General features: G+C 40.2%; 1 protein-coding gene across 1 annotated transcript; it reads left to right on the top strand.

Moving 5' to 3' along the window:
- Positions 1–1,868: 1,868 nt before the first annotated feature.
- Positions 1,869–10,838, top strand: LOC108496361 (cysteine-rich venom protein-like). The gene is made up of 8 exons (XM_017812997.1): positions 1,869–1,898; positions 4,222–4,283; positions 6,083–6,214; positions 7,670–7,760; positions 8,422–8,567; positions 9,167–9,261; positions 10,057–10,145; positions 10,586–10,838. The coding sequence occupies exons 2-8, from the start codon at positions 4,224–4,226 to the stop codon at positions 10,711–10,713; spliced, it is 741 nt and encodes a 246-aa protein (XP_017668486.1). The 5' UTR covers positions 1,869–1,898; positions 4,222–4,223; the 3' UTR covers positions 10,714–10,838.
- Positions 10,839–20,529: the final 9,691 nt, after the last annotated feature.

The raw sequence follows: 20,529 nt of genomic DNA, 5'->3' as shown, positions 1-20,529 counted from the left end.
GTGTGGCATGTTTCAAAGAAATACTTTGAGTAGTATAATTTCATTTGAACTGTACAAATAAAGCTCAGGTGACTGTAGAAAATTAATGAAAATTTCTGGGTACAGTGGATGGGGTAAAATAATGGAAGTGTCTCCCAGGACACTGAGAAACTTGAGATCCTAGACTGTCTCCCCTCACAGTCAAGAAAAATCCAATCTTAATAATCATGGTAGGTGGCTTATTAGGCTTTCTCATGGTGACAACCTTGGTCTCATCAAAATTGTCCCAAGTACTTCAGATAAAAAAGCACCTTTTCCCTTATCTCAAAACATGGAAGGATGTGGGAGACCTTATCGCAAGTGACTTCCCGTCAGTGCTGCCCGCTATACAAACAAAGAACAAGGGCAGCTGTGTTTTCCAACACAGGGGTTATAATTCAAGATTAAAATGCTGGCAACAGCACATAGCTGCAGAAATTCTGCAGAAGTCTGGAGACAATGAAACAATATTGAGTTGTAGTGTGGGCAGCAACCTCAACCCAGCATGGTGAAAAGGGTGCTCAGTGCAACATGCCACAGCAAAGGCAAGGACAAGGAAGGGACCTCAAGAAAGGACAGGGGAGATGTGCTGATGCTTTATGCTTTCTGAAAGCCAACAGATACCACAGAAAGAAGCAAGACAGGTTGTGTTTGAGCAACAAGGACCTGTCAAAGCTGCCTTTGTGATATTACCTTATAAGCGAGTGAAAGCAAAGAGTCTGCAAAAAGGAAAGGTGAGCTGAGTGATGCCAGGTTGGACAGGGCTCTGAACAATCTGGTCTAGTGGAAGGTGTTCCTGCTCATGGCAGGGGGTTGAAACTAGAAGATCTTTAGGTTCCTTTCCAACCCAAATCATTCTATGCCTCATTAGAGCAAAACACATGTTCCTCATCCCTCCGAAGAAGGAAAATGCAACATTTACAGCCATTCTGCAAGTAGCTTACTCTTAAACAACACATGGAGTAAGCTATGTGTACAATAATCACAAAATCACAGAATCATAGAATCACAGAATGGTTTGGCTTGGAAGGAACCTTAAACACCATCCAGTTCCAACCACCCTTCCATGGGCAGGGCACCTTCCACTATCCCAGGTTGTTCCAAGCCTCATCCAATCTGTCTTTGAACAATTCCAGGGATGGGGCAGCCACAGCTTCTCTGGGCAACTTGTTCCAGGGTCTCACCATGCACTTACTAAGAATTTCTTCTTAGTATCTGGTATAAGCCTGCCTTCTTTCAGTTTAAAGTCATTCCTATTTGTCCTATCACTGCATGCCCTTGTAAAAAGTGATGCCTAGTGCCACATCCTTAGTGAGCTAATGGAATATAAACTTTATTCAGCAAATGGAAGTTCAGGGACCACTTGGAAGAAAATACCACTGTGTTGCCCACTGTGCAACACTGGGCATTCTGCACGTGGCAAAGTTGCTGACTTATGTCTCTCCCTCAAAATATTTATCCCACTCTTTTGCCAGAATCAGAAAAGACAATTGCAAAGCAACCAGTCCTAACCTCAAGCTTTTACTTTGTGAGCACATAAGCACTGTAGCTTGCTAAGCAAACTAGAAGCATTTTGGCCCAGTCAAAGTCAAAATGCTGCAAAAGGACAGGTTTTTTATCTTCTGTTTTTCCTTGCCCTGGAGACAAGCAAAAGGAATCCAGAACAGTGGAGCTGTATTGGTTAACTTTCAGGCACCTGTTTCTTAAGAAAATTCCTTCTTCCAAAATGGGCAGCCCCAAAGCTGATGTCATTTATCAGCAATAAATATTGACAAGGAAAAAGAAGGGAACATGTATATATAAAGAGAGCCCTGGGTTGAGGAGAGCCTCTCACTCTCCTACCACTTCCTTAGACACAGAAGGACTCTGGCTGGCTGAAGGTAAAGTATGCAAAATTTAACTTCAGTCTTAGGATTTTATCCAAAGAGTCACTTGGGCAGTATTGATTGAGCATGGTGCTATGGAGGTTAATGGAGTTAATATCCAAGCACTGTCAAATGTGATAATTAAAAGAAAATGCTTATATTATCTCAGAGGAAGAATGTAAAATAAATAGTATCTTCTGCTCTGAAAGCACATCCTCCACCAGTGGGGGTGAGAAATGGCATCAGTGGAGTCTAATTCCCATATTTCTTTAGATCAAAATGTACCACTTGGACCCACTTGCTTCATTCTTCAACTGTGAACATAAATAAATTCCTTCTGCAGAGCATGGTCCACAATGGGAAATGTTTTTCTAATTTCTTTTGGATTATTTTTATGTTGAATTTATTTCACCTGAATATTGGGATATACCAGTACAGCTGAACTCAGAATTATGTCATCTCTAAAAGTTAACTATCTGCATGAGATTTCACTATTTAGGCTACTAAAATATCTAATACATATTATGTATGCAATAAGCTGATTGTCTTTTCTTAACACAGAGTGAATTTTTTTTAAATGAAAATAGTGTAAACTCAGAGAAGAAAAAAGTTATCAAAGTTTCTGAAAAGACAAATATTCCCCCTTTTCCAAACTTTCAAACCTGGTTTGCCCTGAAAGCTGATTTAGCTGGCAGGAGAAAGGTTCTGGCGAGGAGTGAAACACCAGGCTAACCATGACTGTATTTTTAAAATAGAACATGGTTTCTAGCTTTGTAGCTATCAATTTATGTATTTTTTTTTTTACACTTAATTAAATTTGCATAAAACCTCAGGTTTTCATGTAGAGCTACCTAAAAGTGCATTGCTGGCATTTGTCTTTTCAGAAGGATAGAAATAATTTAGTGCATTGAACACTATTGACAGCGAAGGATAATTGTATCTGGGAATCACCACCTTTTGTCTTTGAAAGTAAAGCCCAACACTTTCAGTCCAAGGGACAGATTTGATGGTACAGTCAAAGATGTGCAGAAGTATTTTAACCATTTAACTCTGGATCTAGAAATGTTTTATGTTTCCAGCTGCAGCACTTATCTGGGGAGTCCCAGAGAGATTTTGTTTCTGCATGTAAAAGCAAGACAACTACTCAGGGGCCAAAGATACCCCTTCAGTTTATGAATTTATTCATCAATATCAGTGAGATCCCTGCCTCTACCTCATGCAAGTGATTTCCCTATGAAATTATGGGAAAACAAGCTAAAGACCGAATATCTGAATGACATGATAGGACAAGGGGTAATGGTTCTAAACTAAAGGAGGGTCAATTTAGAGTAGATAGATATAAGAAGGAATTTTACAGTGTTAGTTTCCCTACCAAGCAGGATTTCCTGGATCACTACCACTGACTTGTACTGCTCACATTGTGGATTTTTCTCAGAGGCCAGATCTAGGGTTTATTATGTTTAATGGTTTTTGTCTGTTTTCCTCTTGCCTCAGTCTGTTTTAAGGTAGTCTCTTGAGTTTGGAGTTAGTCTTCCTTGGGGTTTTGCCACATCTTTGCATTATCTCTTATATATCCTCATCAGTACAAAGACATACATTTTTTGCTTCTTCTGATATGTAAAAAAAATATCCTATATACACAAGTGGGTTTCAGACTGTCTGTGTATCTCTGTGGTATTTGCTTCTATAAGGTGTCTTAGGAGTCAGAGGGCAATAGCCAACATTATTTGGTAATATTATCATATATGAAAGTTTTCTTTATGTCTCAGTGTCATATGTAACATGAGGGTGATCACCACCATTAAATCAGCCCTTATGAGGTTGATTTAATGAGGAAACAGGGAGCAGGGACAGAAATGGAGACAACTGTTGCTGTATTTAGTGCTCCACTCCAAAAAAACAGTTCTCACTATGGATGATGCTTGAGCAGGACACTGATGTGACAGCACTGAACACATTTATGGGCTTTTTTTTTTTTATACAAGGGAGCAAAGATGAAAGAAGTGCTGCAAATTCAAGATATCTTGAATAAAGAAGTTCAAAGGGGGACTGATCCAAGTAACACACACCTTTATGCTACTTACAGTCCCTGTTTCAATGCAAGGTGAAATCTTCTGTCTGTAGGAGACAGTGGTGCCCATGCACCATCATACACTCATTTGCACAGTTTCAGCACATCCAGCTTATATTCAGGATCCACTAAAATAAACCTCTTTGTGCAGGCTTGACTTTGCAACAGTTTTGCATCTCTCTCACGTACCACGTTATGCCATGAACTGTATGGAACAGAGATTAATGGACTTTGGGTTTTTGTTTGTGGTTTTTTTCCCCCCTGTAGAAATGGATCTACTAACTGCAATCATTTTCCTGGCTGCTCTGCTGCACCAGTGTGATGGACAGGTAGGAATATTCGTCTGCAAAACAGCCATATCTGAGCACATTGTGTAGGTACCTGACCTGGTCCAGTCTGGTCTAGTGATCTCCAGATATTTACAGTTCAGGGGTGAAATTATTGTTATATATAACACATCAAAGATGAATTCTTATTTTTCATGAGGTTTTGTATTATTGTTGTTATTATTATTTTTATTATTATTGTTATTTGTATATTGATTGAGCAACCTGATCTAGTGGAAGGTGTCCCTGTCCATGACAGGGGGTTTGGAGCTACTGAATCTTTAAGGCACCTTCCAACTCAAACCATTCTGTGATTCTGCCTATCAAAATATTCTTCCCTTTGTGAGATTAATTTTAAAAACACATTTTCCACAGATAAATAAACAATTTAGCTAAGAACCAGAAATATGATTTTTAAATCTCTTAGAGAGGATTAACCTTGTAAGATGTAGAGATCTATTATGTAGGAATTTAAATGTGAGCTGTTTATCAAGATCTTATTAATGAATGAAAATAAATAAGTACTTCAGGGAACCAAATAGTCTCTTTCTTCTATAAATCTCAGGGGAAATACGTCCTAAGTTGCTTCTTTCCTTTACCTGAGTATAGCAGCAGCCTAAAATAAGTGGCTGAGTTATTATTTCTACCACTGCAAATGTCTTAATTTAAACAAGACGTACTGTGCTTCTTCTTGGGGTAGGTTCAGCTGCCCAAACATGTCTCAGTGCAGCTTGAGACTCTCCCTGAGCCACTCACAAGTGGCTGTACAGTGAGCTACACCTATCTAGGGCTCTCTGGACACCTCAAATGGCATTAGATGCCATTTTAAGCCACTAAGTACATCCTTTAAAACCTAGAGTTGAGCTGTGAAGGCAAAGCAGTGGGATTCATTCACAACATTTGGACATTTCAAAATTTAGACTCATTTTATGTTTTTTTTCACTGACCATAAAGGTAACTGAGATGACTTTTGGATATTTACGTTTATTCCATGGATATATAGAACTAAATAAGATGAACCAGTACCTAGAAAAGAGACCTTTGCACCGATGGTAGAACCCATCTCACTGACTTCAGCATCAAAGTATTAGTTGTTCAGATCTCTGTCAGTCTCACTACTAATGGAGGAGGAGGTACTTAAGAAAATGCTTCTTCCAGTTCTAAAATGAAGTGCAGATGTCATGGGCTGAGCTTCCTTCCAGTAATGACAAAGACAGTGAAGGTGTCTATCTTAGACTGAGATGCCTCAGGTTTAGATGTTAAGTAGGAAGAATCTTTTCCTGAGGGATGTTTTAGCCTGAAAACTCCAGTGTAAGCATTGCAGCTCCTTTTCTGTGCAAGGATTGATGCCCTCACAACATTGTTTAAGAGACAACCCAAGTCATTCATTGCTTTCTTGACCTAAGGTACTTCAGAAGGTCTGCAAACAGTCCTAAGTTTTAATGCAGCTTCACATCCTTCCAGAGCTTACAACACACAAGAGCTAGAAGAGGCTTTTTTCAGTGCACACAAGAGGTCTAAGTCAGCCTTGAGATTTGGTTCCAGAGCTAAGCTTTCTCCATGTTTGATGTGGAGAAATCTGAAGGCAGTATTCCTACCTACAAATCTCATTTAAGGTCACATCTCCTAATGAAAAGTGCAGTTTAAATCAAGGAGGGAAGAAAAAAAATATTGTAATAATAGAAGAACAAATAAAAGACTGTTGAGAATTTCCAAGAAACTTTGTATTGAGGAGAAGCTCATAATTTATCTTGTTTATTAAACCTCTGTTAACTGGGACCTTCACTGTTGTTGTTTTCCAGGTTTTTCCAGATAAAACAGCGAAAATTTTCTCCTTTCCTCATTCTAAGTCTAAAAACCAAAAAGAGATCCTCGATCAACACAATGAAATACGCAGATCTGTATTTCCCACGGCCAGGAACATGTTGAAGATGGTAAGCTATGCATTACAACTTGCCTGCTTTTCCCTTAAAAGAGAGGATAGAGAAACCCCAGTATCAAAGCAGTCTGAGGGATGAAGAGGTTGAGAGCAGCCCTGAAAAGAAGGACTTAGGGGTGTTGGTGGATGAGAAACTCAACATGAGCCAGCAATGCCCATGTGCAGCCCAGAAAGCAAACTGTGTCCTGGGCTCCTCCCCAGAAGTGTGGGCAGAAGGGAAAGGGAGGGAATTCTGCCCCTCTGCCCCCTCAGGTGAGACCCCACCTGCAGAGCTGCCTCCAGCTCTGGGGTCCCCAACATCAGAAGGACATGGAACTGCTGGAGTGAGTCCAGGGGAGACCACAAAATCAATCAGAGGGCTGGAGCAGCTCTGCTGTGCAGACAGACTGAGAAAATTTGGGCTGTTCAGCCTGGAGAAGAGAATGCTCTAAGGAGATCTTAGAGCCCCTTCCAGTACCTAAAGTGGGTCTATAAGAAAGATGGGGGAAAACATTTTATCAGGCCCTCTTGCAATAACAGAAGGGTTAATGGTGTTCATTTAAAAGATGGTTGATTTAGATTTGATATAGGAAGAAGATTTTTAATTATAAGGGTGGTGAAACACTGGCAGAGATTGCCAAGAGAAGCTGTGGCTGCTCCATGCCTGGAACTGTTCAAGGACAGGTTGAATGGAGCTCTGAGCAGCCTGGTCTAGTTGAAGGTGTCCCTGCTCATTGCAGAGGGGTTGGACTAGATGACCCTTCAAGGCCCATTCCAACCCAACTATCTATGATTCCATAATTCCTAAAAGCAAAACACATGCCCTGGATGAAGCAAAGAGCATGTGAAGCAAAGGAGGAGCAGGAGTCTGAGCAGCAGCTTCTGAATCACACACTGTCAGGGGGGAGATAAAGCACCTAGATCTGCATAACCATTTGTCCTCACCTGAGTTTGCTTTGCCCATTATTTCTCCCATCCCTTTCACTCCTGATATTCCTTGTTATCCCTATCCCATGAGCAGATGAACTGGTTGGTGCTTTGTGGTTAAGCCTGCACAGTGAGACTTGCAAACATTCCCCAGGTTCAAAGCCCAGCTGGTGCTTCTTAGTCCATCTCAGGTGTAGCTGGGTCGAAAATCAGTTCTATATTATTTAGTGCACTGCTCCCTGCAGTGTTCATTCAGACACAAGTCTGACAGAAAGCAACAGTATGTTATAAAAATCCTAATAATCAGGAGCATCTGGAGATCAGGACTGTCTGATGTAACTGTGCAGAGTTACCTGCTCTGGAATCTTCAAGAGCAGAAAAACGTGGTTCCTGTGCCCCAGGAGTGTAAACTGGCATGACCCCTTCCCATGACCATGGGAACATTCAGTGCACAACACCTAAGCCATTCCCCATTTTTTTTTACTTCTCATGAACAGCACTAACCTATTTATGACCTGGATACTTCTTCCTTTGTGTCTTTCAGGTGTGGAGTGATAAAGCTGCCAAAAATGCTCAGAAATGGGCAAATACGTGTCAGATGAGAATCAGTCCAAGGGAGCAGAGAACCCTTAATGGTAGTGACAAGGATGGAACCTGAGCTGATGGGTTAATGTTTGCAGATGACCCCTGGGAATGTGAAATAGAAATAAAGATAACTTTTAATCTGTTGTAGAACTGCTTTTTAGGATTACTAGAATAGTTAGTATTATTAGAATACCTTTTTAGGACCTGGTCTACCAAAAGGTGTCCCTATATGTGGCAGAGGGACTGGAACTAGATGATCTTTAGGTCCCTTACAACCCAAACCATTCTATGATTCTATGGTTATTAAACACAAACCCATCATCTTTGTCAGATAAATACCCAAAAGGACAATTTGTTGGAACTGGAGAGTGTGTACTTGCCCTATATTTGTACCTTTCAAGTGTCCACTTTTGTCTCCCACTGGAAATAAGAGAGTGCCATAGATGACTGTTGGTGTGACTAAATACAGACATTTCTGTGTAAAGTTTTGTGATCTAAGTATCTGTGCCTGAAAGTTCATAAAATCAGAGTAACATTTCCTGCAGCTTTCAGAGGATGAGGTGGACTGTCCTCCTCTTAAAATCACAGAACAAAGAGATTGGCATCCCAGACTTTTTTTTTTTAGACTAAAACTCCAACCCTTCTGTCCCACCTCCCACCCCACAGCTTGCTTCTCTCCTAAGGAATAAACCAAACTTATTTCTGCTGCAGGTGTCACCTGTGGTGAGAATGTGCTGCTATCATCTTACCCAAGAACATGGCCTGAAACAATCCAAACATGGTCCAGTCAGTCCTCCAATTTCAAATATGGGTATGGAGCAACCTCCAAAAATGTCAACATCGAGAGCTACACTCAGGTAAGGAAAACTGAAACACAGTGCACTAAAATTACAGCAGTACAGTTAAGGCAGCTGGGAGTTATTTACAATTATTAAAAAAATTTTGAGTGTCATCAAACTATTATCTATCATTTACATTCTGATGCGAAGATGAATGATAAATTAAAATTCTTTTCTATCTAATTATGCGGCAATGGAACCAGTATTTTTTAAGAGCTGTCCATAAAAGAAACACTATTCTGTAGAAAAAATTTAGAAATACCTTTAATTTAAAAATACCTTTAATTTAAAAATATCTTTAAATAAATACATTTAATTTAGAAATAAATATTTTCTATATATGGATTAAATTCCTGATAAGAATTGTCAAAACAAAATATCCAAGATGAAAGTATTTGACCTTAAACTTGAGTCTCCTCCCAGAAAATATGTTCAAAAACATTTGGAGATGATAAACCCATTTTTCTATGTATTCTTTCTGACTACTAAACTGTAAACTTAAAAGCTAAATAGAAAAAAAAAATGAAAGAAAAAAATACCTTCTGTTATTTTGTGAGCTTTTTGTTGAGAATTTAATAAAGATGACTGAAATAATGTGCTTATTTTTTATTCTGCAGCTAATCTGGTACAACAGTTACCAGGTTGGATGTGCAGTTTCCTACTGCCCTACAAACTCCTACAAGTACTTTTACGTTTGCCAATACTGCCCTGCGTACGTACTGCCTGCTTACTCATTATGGATAGGGATAATTGTGGATTATGGATATGTTTCCCAAAACCCCTGTGCCCCACTGGCCATGTGTAGGATAAAATGACCGCAGTCTACTGTAACCTTTTATAGTTTTAAAAATACTAATGTGAATCGTGAGCTCAACAGCAGGTTTAAATAGCAATATTTATTTTATTTCACATTGAAACAGTTATTAGGGAAATTTCAGCAGATGAACAAAGGTGTATCTCTGGCAGAATCAGGCATAAACCATGCTATAACTTGGACCACAAAGCAGAAAGTCAGATGTAAAGTGAAAGCCAACAGCAAATGAATATTTAGAGGTAAATAGCCCATCTCAAGCAGCTGGTGTCAGAAAGGGTCTGCTGAGGTTATTAAGCAACCTGGTCTAGTGGAAGGTGTCCCTGCCCATGGCAGGGGGTTGGAACAAGGTGATCTTTAAGGTGTCTCCCAACCCAAATAATTTTATGATTCTGTGATTTTATGATTGCCTTATAAGCCCCAAACACTTACAAGCCACTAGAAAAGCAGAGCTAGAAAGTACATAATTTTTTTGTAGATAATGCTATACAAGTAGTCAATTAATTTTGTTTCTCTAAACCTTATTGTCCCTCTTATTTAAAATAAAATTTATTGTTTTCTATGAATATCTGAAATTAAAACATGACTGCCTATGAAAATACTTTTATCCAAAAACTTCTGGATGCCTTTCAACTCCTCTTAATGGCCCAGATCTTCATGTTAATCTTCATGTCTTGTATTTCTTTCAAATTTCAGAGGAAATAATGCAATGCAAATAGCTACACCTTACAGAAGTGGACCAAAATGTGCAGACTGTCCTGGCCACTGTGACAAAGGGCTTTGCAGTAAGTGACTCTGTTCTCCTCCTGAAAACAAACATTGCATTACCTCAGATAGTGATGTTGATCCTGTGTAGCATTTTACTTTTGCATAGTTATTTCTTGCTAATCTGGATGAAAGATCCTAGAGCTGCCCCTTTCATTACCCACCCTTTGCAATAACAGTGGTTAAATATCCCACCAGAACAGGCACAATCCTGAGCAGGGGCGGGTTGGACCAGATGACCTCCAGAGGTGCCTTCCAATCTCAACCAGGTGGTTGATACCCAACTTTCCACCTGCATTCCCTTTCTATAACATTCAAGCAACGTTAACAGCAGAGAAAAAGTACAGAGATTATATAGACAAGAAAAACTCAAATCTTTTTGGAAAATGCAGAAGTATCAAACCAAAACTTGGTTTTCAATTAATATTTCACGTCTTTGTTTCTCTCTCTTTTATTTTAGCCAATCCTTGCAAGTATCAAGACCTCCTTGGAAACTGCAAGAACCTGAAAACTTTGTTTGGCTGTAGCCACTCACTGGTGAAGCAGAAGTGTCCTGCAACCTGCAAATGCACCACTCAAATCATATAAAGTCCTGGTGGATGTCGTTACAGCTGCTGTGAGACTCATAGGAGAAGCCTAGAACTCACTGTGAAGTGTATTCACCCTCAGTGCATCTGCTCAGATAGACCTATAGATAACAATTTTATCTGGAATCTGACCATTACTTTAGTCCTAAATTAGACTAGTACCCCAAAATAAGTTCTGATGTTATTTTAGGCTTTGTAAAAATTACGCTTAAGCTACTAATGTGTTATTTTGTGGCTTTCCTTGCAGTGGATCTGCCACTGATTAATTTCTTTTTAATGGGAAAAACACTTTTAAGACACTTCAGGGTTTTTTTGCATAATATATTAAATGCCACAAACTTTCTTCTGTTACCTTTTTGCTGATTGTCAATGGAACATATTCCTGCTAAATAAACACATGATTTACCACTGGTTCACAAACAGAGCTTTTAATCAAAGTTATTTGTAAATCAAGGGTTTGGTTTTCTTAATTTGGAAAATTCTTGCTGGATATTTTGAGACTGTTTTACACTTCATGTGACTGTGGACGAGACAGGAAGAGAAATACAAAGCAAAGAGAGATGTAATTTTTGTACAGGCGAAATAGGAGGCACACATTGAATCTGACAACTTGTACTTTGTGATCTAAACACAAAGATTCTGATAAATCTGTTTGTGCAGGTGACAAACGGTGCCTTCCTACTAATCTTTTTCCTTACGTTTTCCCAAAATGATACATCCTGGTGCCATTCAGGATGCACTAGGATGCCCCAGAGGCACTCCAACTGCTCCTCAAGATTGCTGCTGGTCTTCCATAGCTCTCCAGTCACATATACCAGCCCCGAGCAGGGCAGATCCTACTTGTCACCTTCCCTTCCTATTTTAGACCAGTAAAAATAATTTTCTCCTTAGGACTGCAATTCTGGTTCAAGACACAGGAGGGTGAGCCATACCCAGACATTGATCTGCTTTGCTTTTTCATTTTGCTACCTGTATAAAGGACTTCTCCTTCCTTTAGATATTAAATTTCTGGGCCTGATTTTAACACTTGCTTGCACAGAATTTCTTAGTTAATACTGGCTGAATAAATAATCACTATATATAGAAGCTGTTTGGGAGTGGTTTCTTCCCCTCTATTGTCTCATCCTGTCTCTGTTGGTCAGATTACTATCATATTAAAGCAATTGATAGCATCAAATTAAGGTTTCCAGGATATCCATGACTAATTCTGGTAGGCTCGATTTTCTGCCTGCCTGAAGCTCAGTTTCACCATCAAGACTGTGCCACAATGCAGGGCTCCAAGAAAGATGGAGAGGGACTTTTTACAAGGACATGGAGTGACAGGACAAGGGGGAATGGCTTCACATTGACAGAGGGCAGGGTTATATTAGATAACAGGAAAATATTCTGGACAGTGAGGGTGCTGAGGCCCTGGAACAGTTTTCCCCAGAGAAGCTGAGGATGTCCCATCCCTGGAAGTGTTCAAGGCCAGGTTGAGTGAAGCTTGCAGCAACCTGGTCTTGGAACAACATGATCTTTAAGGTCCTTTCGAACCCAAACCATTCTGTCACTTGTGGAAAGTGTAATTCAAACCAAAGCTGTGTGGAAATTTCCTAAGAAACTTATGGTTTCCTCGGAAAACAGTATTTTATGAAACCTCAGCTCTCTTACAGGAATACACACGATTTTGGAAAAGCTTTCAGGTGTTTTCTGGGTTATTTTCCAAGATTTATTTTTTGCTTTAAACCAAAGAGACGGATGCTAAAGCTCCTTCCACACACACATTTCCTCTTTCCTCCTTCTGTCTCTGGGCTGATGAATATTTAACAAGGAATTATTTTATTATTAGAGATTTCTGAAAGAGTTGCCTCCCCAAAGATCCGGTTTTTGTGCTCTGGATATCTGGCTATGGTGTTTGAGCATGGAAGCAGCAGGAACTGGAAGGGATCTTCTGCAACCTGAAGTGCCTCCCTGGAGCACCAGGCACCCAGCTTGGTTACTGCTGGGTATCCAGGCACAACTTTTATACTTCTATAGGGGATTTCATAAGATTTTGCTTCCCTACCAATGTGGAATAGAACAAATAGCAGGTGAGATTAAATGCTACCTGGATGTTCCTTTTTCTTAGCACAGGCACCAAGGAGTGCTTGGATCACTTAGTTGTTCATGTCCCTGGAAAGACTGAGATGCTGCTGAATGTGGGCTTATCAAACACAGATGAGGTAAAAGCAATATGGTAAAAGCAATATGACATTCACTGAGATCCAGCATTTCAAATGAAATTTTTCTCCATTCTTTGACTGTATTTTCACAAATTTATTTTTCATACTGATGTCTTGACAGTTGTTTCCTTTATGGTACTAGCAGATGCTTTTGGAATGTGCTGCATTGTGCTACGTTTTAGGTGTTAGTCCAGGCATGAAACAAATAACACCAGGAATTTCTTACAATTTCTATTCTGGTTCCAGATATACTCACAAGAAGCACATATGCTGAGAGATGATAAGAGCAACTACTATGGTACAAGTCTAAGTCTTATCTGTGGGGAGTGGTGTAAGAGCTCTTCAGCAGACAATTTACATGACAAGGGTTTTAAACATAGTTTTGAACAAATGTTATGAAGTAACTTAACAGTCTGACAGCTTCTGAAGAAAGAACATTTTTTGATATTTAAAATGCACCAACTGCAATAGTACCATTATCTAATTTGGCTGCCTGAGAATCAGCCTCTGGGCTAAGCCCAGTGGAAGGTCTTTCACTTCCAGTATCTCAAAGCCTTGCTGAGAGGCATGGGCCTGCATCTTACCTGTTTTTCTCCAGCTGTTGGTATGTTAGAACAAATCTTCCATCAAACTTGCCTCACTCATGTCTTTAAAATATCTCACCTACAATAACAACAGGTTAAGCAGCTAATTACAGAATCATTAAGGTTGGAAAAGACCTTTAAGATCATCTAGTCCAACCCTTAACCCAGCACCACCACATTCACCACTAAACCACGGCCTCAAAGTGTCCCATCCACATACCTTTTAAACACCTACTGGAATGGTGACTTCACCACTTCCCTGGGCAGCCTGTCCCAATGTTTGACAACCCTGTCCACGAGGAAATTTTTCCTAATACCCAACCTAAACCTCCCCTGGAGAAACTTGAGGCCACTTCCTCAGGACCTTATACTAAATGGAAAGCAAAGGCTGAAAACCTTCACATGCCATTAGAAATTTGTGTTGTCAGAATGTCTCCAAAAAACCAAAAGTCTGGCAAGATGGTTGAGCAAGACCAAGCAGCAAAGGTCCATCAGAGCAGGAACAGGACAAGGATGTTTCCCACCCCTGGGCTGCTCCTGGTTTTCTAGGCCAGGCTGCCAAAAATTGCATTCCTCTAAATGTAAGGGCCACAGTTAAACTGTGGAAAAACAGGAGATGAACTTTCTCATTAAGAAGTTTCTTGACAGCTACTGTCTCTGCTCTGGGCTGAGAGCAAGACATTTAACCTTGAGCTTCAGACCCACTGACTGCAGCACAGAGATAATCCAAGACATTCAGGGCAAGGAAGATTAATTAGTGAACGCTGAGAAAGAACCTATGAAGCGTTGAGACCTGTTAAATATAGTATCACATTTGATAGCCACACCTCCAGTGTCATTGTATCTCAGTTTGACCACGAGTCAAGGGGACAGGGGGCACCAGGAGATACAAGGAAGGAAGTGACACTCCCTCCCACACCGACTGGCTGGTGACATCTGAAGGTTCATGGGCTGGTCACTGGGCTCAGTCCTCCGCTCTGGGGTCTGTGCAGTGCCACAGCTGGGCTGTTCCCTAGGACTAACAGAGATACTCTGTCACCAGCATCAATAACAAGTCCTGCAGAAAGGCAGGTTTTAGGAAAAGTTGAGGCAGCAGATCGACATGGAAACGCTCTCCCCCACATTAAAGAAACAGCCCATATTAACTATTCAGTCTGTTATTGATGGGCAACCTGAGGCTCAGAACGTGAGTAACTGAAAGTGACTCTTTAAAATGGTTATCATCACGTTCTTGGGGATTTTTTTCCACAGTGATGGAAATGACCATTTCAAAACAAATTATATTTGTCACTTTCTGTTTTGCGTCAATAACACTCCTCTGCTTTCTGCTCTACCTCCCACTTCTGCATAAATTGGTGGAAGTAAAGGAGGAAAGCCAAGCTGCCACACTAAAATCAAATTAAGGCTTTTGTTCATTTTGTTGACAAATTTCGAATGAAGCACAAGATTTTTTATTTCATTGATTGACTTTAAAACACGAATTTTTATTTTAGGGCAGGTAAAACCATTCACCTATCTTCTTTTAAAAGTCTTTTCCCAATGGAAACAAATTCCAGAAATGTATACTGAAGATAATAAGGAAATATATGTTAAACCACGTTATTTTTATTTAGCGATACACAGCACTCTTTGTACAGACACATATGATAACTCAAGTTTCCCACCAAGTGATTTCTAAAAGGATGAAAGATGTTTATTTTAGTAAAAAAATGTAGCCCTTGTGATATTTGCACTGAGGAGTTGGGGAGAGTTTCTAAGAACTACTAAGACACAGAAATTACATTATTTCTGTAAATTCAAAGCAAGAATGGATTCGCCTCTTGTGTAAATGTGACTGTGCAGCTCTGGCCATACAGTGGAGGAGATTTTCCACCCTCGCCCAATAATGTATCAGAAAACATATAAAATATCTCCTGTTTTTTTGAAACAGACTCTTAAGTTGATGGGTTTTTTAGGAGTGGCTCCTGTACAGCTGTCACTATTTCTTACGGCAGGAGACGCTTCTCAACATCTTGGTCTTCATTCTTAATTTTTAGCACAAAACCAAGGGTATATATACTGTGTTACCAAATTTGGTGAAAAAAAAGTTCTAAACATTAAAACTGGAAAAGTCGGCAGCAGCCATCTATTGGAATGAATCATAGAATCAATCATGGAATCATAGAATCAACTGGGTTGGAAAACACCTCCGAGATCATCAAGTCCAACCCTTGATGAAGAGGGACATAAAAACTTCACAAATAGAGGGGAAAACATTTATCTAAGGTGGTATGTACTAGCCTACCTATAATTGGAGGAAAAGTCCTCAATGACTTAAAAATTCCATGTTCCTAAGCAGACAAATGCTGGGTGATCGAAGAGGCAAAAAAAATCGGCCACAATAAATAAGGTGTTGGAAGCAGCAATCTTGTTTCTTCCACAGATTGGAGCACATCAATGTTCCTGAGGAAATCAGTTTACAAATCGGAAAGGAGAGAAGAGGCAATGGAAACGAAATGTATGAAGGACCAGGAGGGAAAAGTGAAATGAAAGCAAACTGTAGAGTGTAAAGATTGGGAGAAAAAACTTGTGATAAGGCAGAAGCCATCCAAAAATTTAGAAAGCTTGCTGGACAGACAAAAATCACCAGAAATTTCAACAGTCATCCAAACTTAGTATTTAATAATGAGCATTGAGGAGGTTTTAGTGTACTCAGGGCACTCACGTTAATGTCCCTGACCAACTCCCCTTGAAGGTTCTCCCACCACCTGCCCATGGCCCCAGGAGCCCCATTTTGGTTCATCCTGTCTCATCTGTGCCTGTCTCTAGTCTTGGTTTTGGCCCTGTCTCCTGGATTAGCCTTGGACCATCCTTTCTGTAATCAATAAACATAAGGATGGATGCATTTGAAACCCAAAACCAATCCAGATGACTTCGACATAATATTGACCATACTAAGTCATAAACCAAGCTTTAACCCTTGGAGCTTAGAGTATTCCAGCAGGTTCACACTAGGAGTCTAGATCTAGACAGATCCGTTGAACAAACCAGTGTAAAAATTTTCATCCAGTCCTATAGGAGTTATTTATTGCTTCTGTGCATGTTTTAGAGGTAAATGGGAAGTATCTAAGAACTATATGGCATCTAATGAGCTATGGCATGAAAACTTGTGTCTTTCACAGCTTGGAATGAATGTTTCAGAGACTGGATTTTTCCACTGAAGTTATTTTTCTTTATATACCCATTTATTTGCTCCCAATTCACAGTAGTACCTCCAGTGTTGGCTTGTCCAGGAAGGGGTATTGTGTTTTAGATTGTAAGTTGGGTTGCAGTTGTTCATTGAATTTGTCCTTGGCCCATTGTGAGGAAATAATAAATTCATCTTGTCAGTTCAATAGCACAGGGCTACCTCTGGTTACTCAGTGATTTAGTATCCACTTCCTGATAACTAAAAAACCAGCGATGTAAATTAATTATGAAAGTCACAAATCGTGGTTTTCATCTGGTCAGTTCTCAAGCTGCAAACAAAGTCCCTACTGTCTCAATATTCAGGCAACTGCAGGAGATGTTAGTTGTACACAGGAAAAACAAACAATAGGGGAGTTTCTTGTAGGAATTTGTTATGTACTAATTGTTCTACCCACGTTTGCAACTCGTGCCAAGGTCAAAATGATTAGAACTTGTGGATCAGTGTTAACACAAGTACAAACCACACAGTTTATGTTGGAGTTTAACTTGTGGTGTGGCTCAGAGGTTACTGCTTTCTACAGTCTCAATCTACCAAACACTCCCTCCAGTCTGGCTGCTGTGGATGGATCGTTGTGCGAAGGAACCCAGGAGCTCCCTTAGCCAGGGAAATTGAAGCTAACAGACCTTTCCATTGAGGAACATTCCCTGATTTTGACTCCTTGAACCCTCTTTGACCCTTCATGCATGAATTGCAATTATTGTGGCAAACTTAGCATCATGAATCTCACTTCAGATTTCGGTACCATTTGTGCATTCTTCAAGATTTGGAGGAGAGAGAAGTATTTCACCTTCTCAACAGGAGGGTAAAATGAAGGGGAAGGCATGGGAACAGGCTCTCTTGCTGAAACAGAAAACATGCCAGTTTTCCTGGAGTCATCACTCAGGTGATGTGGCCTTTCCTTACAACAAAGAGAGCACACAGGACTTTTGCAGGAACAGCACAGCCTTTTACTGAGTAATGTTGTAACTGTGAATCATCATCTGTGGCAAAATAAATAAAGAGGATTCATGAAGTTGAAAGGGATATATCCAGTTTTCAGAAAATGGGGAAATGGAAATCACCAAAATTACCATTCACAAATAGTGGAAGAGACACCTTAAAATTCAGTAACACAGAAAAGTGGTAAAAATTTGATACGAGGAAAAAAAGATCCTGGGCCACAAGGCAGGGATTATAATTCAGCTTGTTACGGACAAGGCAAAGAGATGAATACACTTAACACTGCAGTTACATTAACTAATGTCACAGTTGCCTAGAGTCACTATTTTTCAAGGCATGTGCTGACAGGACATGGGGTAAGGGCTTTAAACTGGCAGAGGGCAGGTTTAGATTGGATATTAGGTAGAATTTCTTTGCTGTGAAGGTCATGAGGCCCTGGCACAAAGAAGCTGTGGCTGCCCCATCCCTGGAAGTGTTCAAGGCCATGTTGGACAGGGCTTGGAGCAACCTGGGATAGTGGAAGGTGTCCCTGCCCATGGAAGGGGGGTTGGAATGAGGTGATCTTTAAAAGTTCCTACTTGTGCTGGTGCCTCAACACCCTCACGGTAAAGAATTCCTTCCTAATACCCAAGACTCAACCCAATTCTCTTCAACTTTCTTTAGAAGTGCCCTTTCCTAGTGCTCTTCTGGCATGATGCAAAGAGTGAACACAAATACAGGTGTACTCGCAGCTACAGCCTGGATTTTGAAATCTAGAAGGAATCCTCTGTGAGGAAAGACAACTGAGATGACACACTGCCATGCCTGCAGTCATCTCCTTGGGCTTTTTCAGAAGCTTAACACCTACTTTACCCTCAGAGCAAGATTTGGTAAAGGACTTTATGCTGGCAGGAACAGCCACCTCAAGTGCCCAGTTGAGAGTAAGCACAGAGAACTGCTGGGGAGCAAGAAAAACACAGTAACGTAAGAAAAGTCAATAAACATACATGACTTATCACTAACAACTTTTGTAAGCGCCATCTGAGACTTAAAAATAGACATCTAATTGTTGCTATTTTACTCTTTCTTATTGCTCTCACAGGATAATACGTAGAGCTTTTAGGTGTATGCAAATCATCCATCTTAGCAGAAGTAGGCCCTTTTTATCACCAGAGCAGTACAAACAAGCTCACTGGCCCTTGTGGAAGGGAGAAGAGCCCTGTTATCTCTTGTAAACAGCTTTTCTGCAACTTTGGGATACACCTCAACCAAAAGCTTCTGCCTCTGCATTTTATTCCTGCTTTGCAATGCTCATGCAGTAAAAGCCAAATATGAAAGAGTCAAGTTTTTAAGCCAACCATGCTCCTTTTCAAGTCCCACTTTAGCCAAACACATTTTAACTGCATGTAATTCTCTGGAATTCCTTCTAGTGTTTACTCCTATGAGTTCTTTGTGCACTGGAAAGAATAAAAATATTGTATAGTAATTAAGTAAAGTCTTAGAGAACAATGTCTGTGAGCTTTCAAATGGAAAAACAAAATGCAATTACTTCAGCAAGAGGCACTGTAATATTGACCTAAACTAAACCATCATCTACCTATAATCTGTGATTGGTTTTTGTCCATTTCCACTTGCTCTTCTGGTGGACATCTTAGCGTTTCCTGTAATAGATTTTAAGTGGTGCCTTAGTGACTTTATTTTCCCCACATTTGTAAGAAATCAGGTAAGAGGCTGGTGGGAGTGATATGGACCCACTGAAGACAATCTCATTGTTGCTGTCCAAGGAGTTGCAAAACCCACTTGCTGTTAGTTCCCTCTTTAAGGTGAAGGCTATTTAAGGACTACATGGACAAGCTGCATTTACTTGGCTGAGCTTTCAACTTGAGGAGAGGTAGGGGATCTGCTGACTTAAAGAATTAGTGTTTAATGAAAAAACACTTCTACTGTGACACCACAGAAATGGGATAAATGTCAATGTTCTGAAAAAAACTTACTCAGCTCAAAGGCCAGGAGATCTAAGAAATGTTTTTGCTACAGTGTGCAGATGGGCTGCACCTTATCCTACCTCCCTGCTCTCTGTAGCTGTGTTCACAGCAAGAGCACACACCAAGAAGATTGGTGTGCACCCAGGTCATGCTCTGTAAATCCACATCATTGACTGGGGGATATTCATATCTCAAACTTCAATGAACTGAGCTCAGGGTCTCAAATAACATCAGCCTCTTCTAGGAGACATCCTGAACTTGATTTGAGCATTTGTCAGCCAACAAACATGTCCAAAGGGGATTCTATCATCCTAGAGTCTTGAAACTCTTTCATAACTGTTCTCATTTATTTACACAGAGGTTGTGCTATGCCACCAACACCCTCTTTTTTCATCATTTGGAAAAATAGGATAAAAGCCCCAACAGCCATTTAAAAGACAAATACCTAAAGTTACTTAGTAGATCCAGGTGTGCAACAATATTTATAAAAGAACAATCTCCCTTCTTCCATTGCATTTATAGCCATCGGGATTGGGATGAAGCTAATCAGGAGACACAAGGGAATTTCCTGAAGACCAGCAGGTCCAGTTGTGTACATTTCGATTGCCCTGTGCAGCATCTGGATGGACACAGAAAGACTGAAATGAGATGTTGCAGGTGGCTGTTGCCCATCACCTGAAAAACCTGTGTCAGAAACAAGGCAATCAGGAAAAAAAAATGGGAATGACCAACAGCCATTGATATGGAAGTTGCTTCAGCTGGGAAATATATCAGACCAAAATGCAGGACCTACTAATTTTATTCTGTGAACAAAGGTTTCAGCTGTGCTCTAGGGCTGCAGGATCCAGCCCTTGTTTTCATGATTTAACAGGACAAACATGCCATATTCTCCACAGATGG

This window comes from Lepidothrix coronata, unplaced genomic scaffold, assembly GCF_001604755.1.
Source record: "Lepidothrix coronata isolate B3197 unplaced genomic scaffold, Lepidothrix_coronata-1.0 Scaffold39, whole genome shotgun sequence".
In the NCBI taxonomy this organism is placed as follows: domain Eukaryota; kingdom Metazoa; phylum Chordata; class Aves; order Passeriformes; family Pipridae; genus Lepidothrix; species Lepidothrix coronata.
Note: the sequence above shows the minus strand (reverse complement) of the source record. Positions and strands in the feature narration are given on the sequence as shown.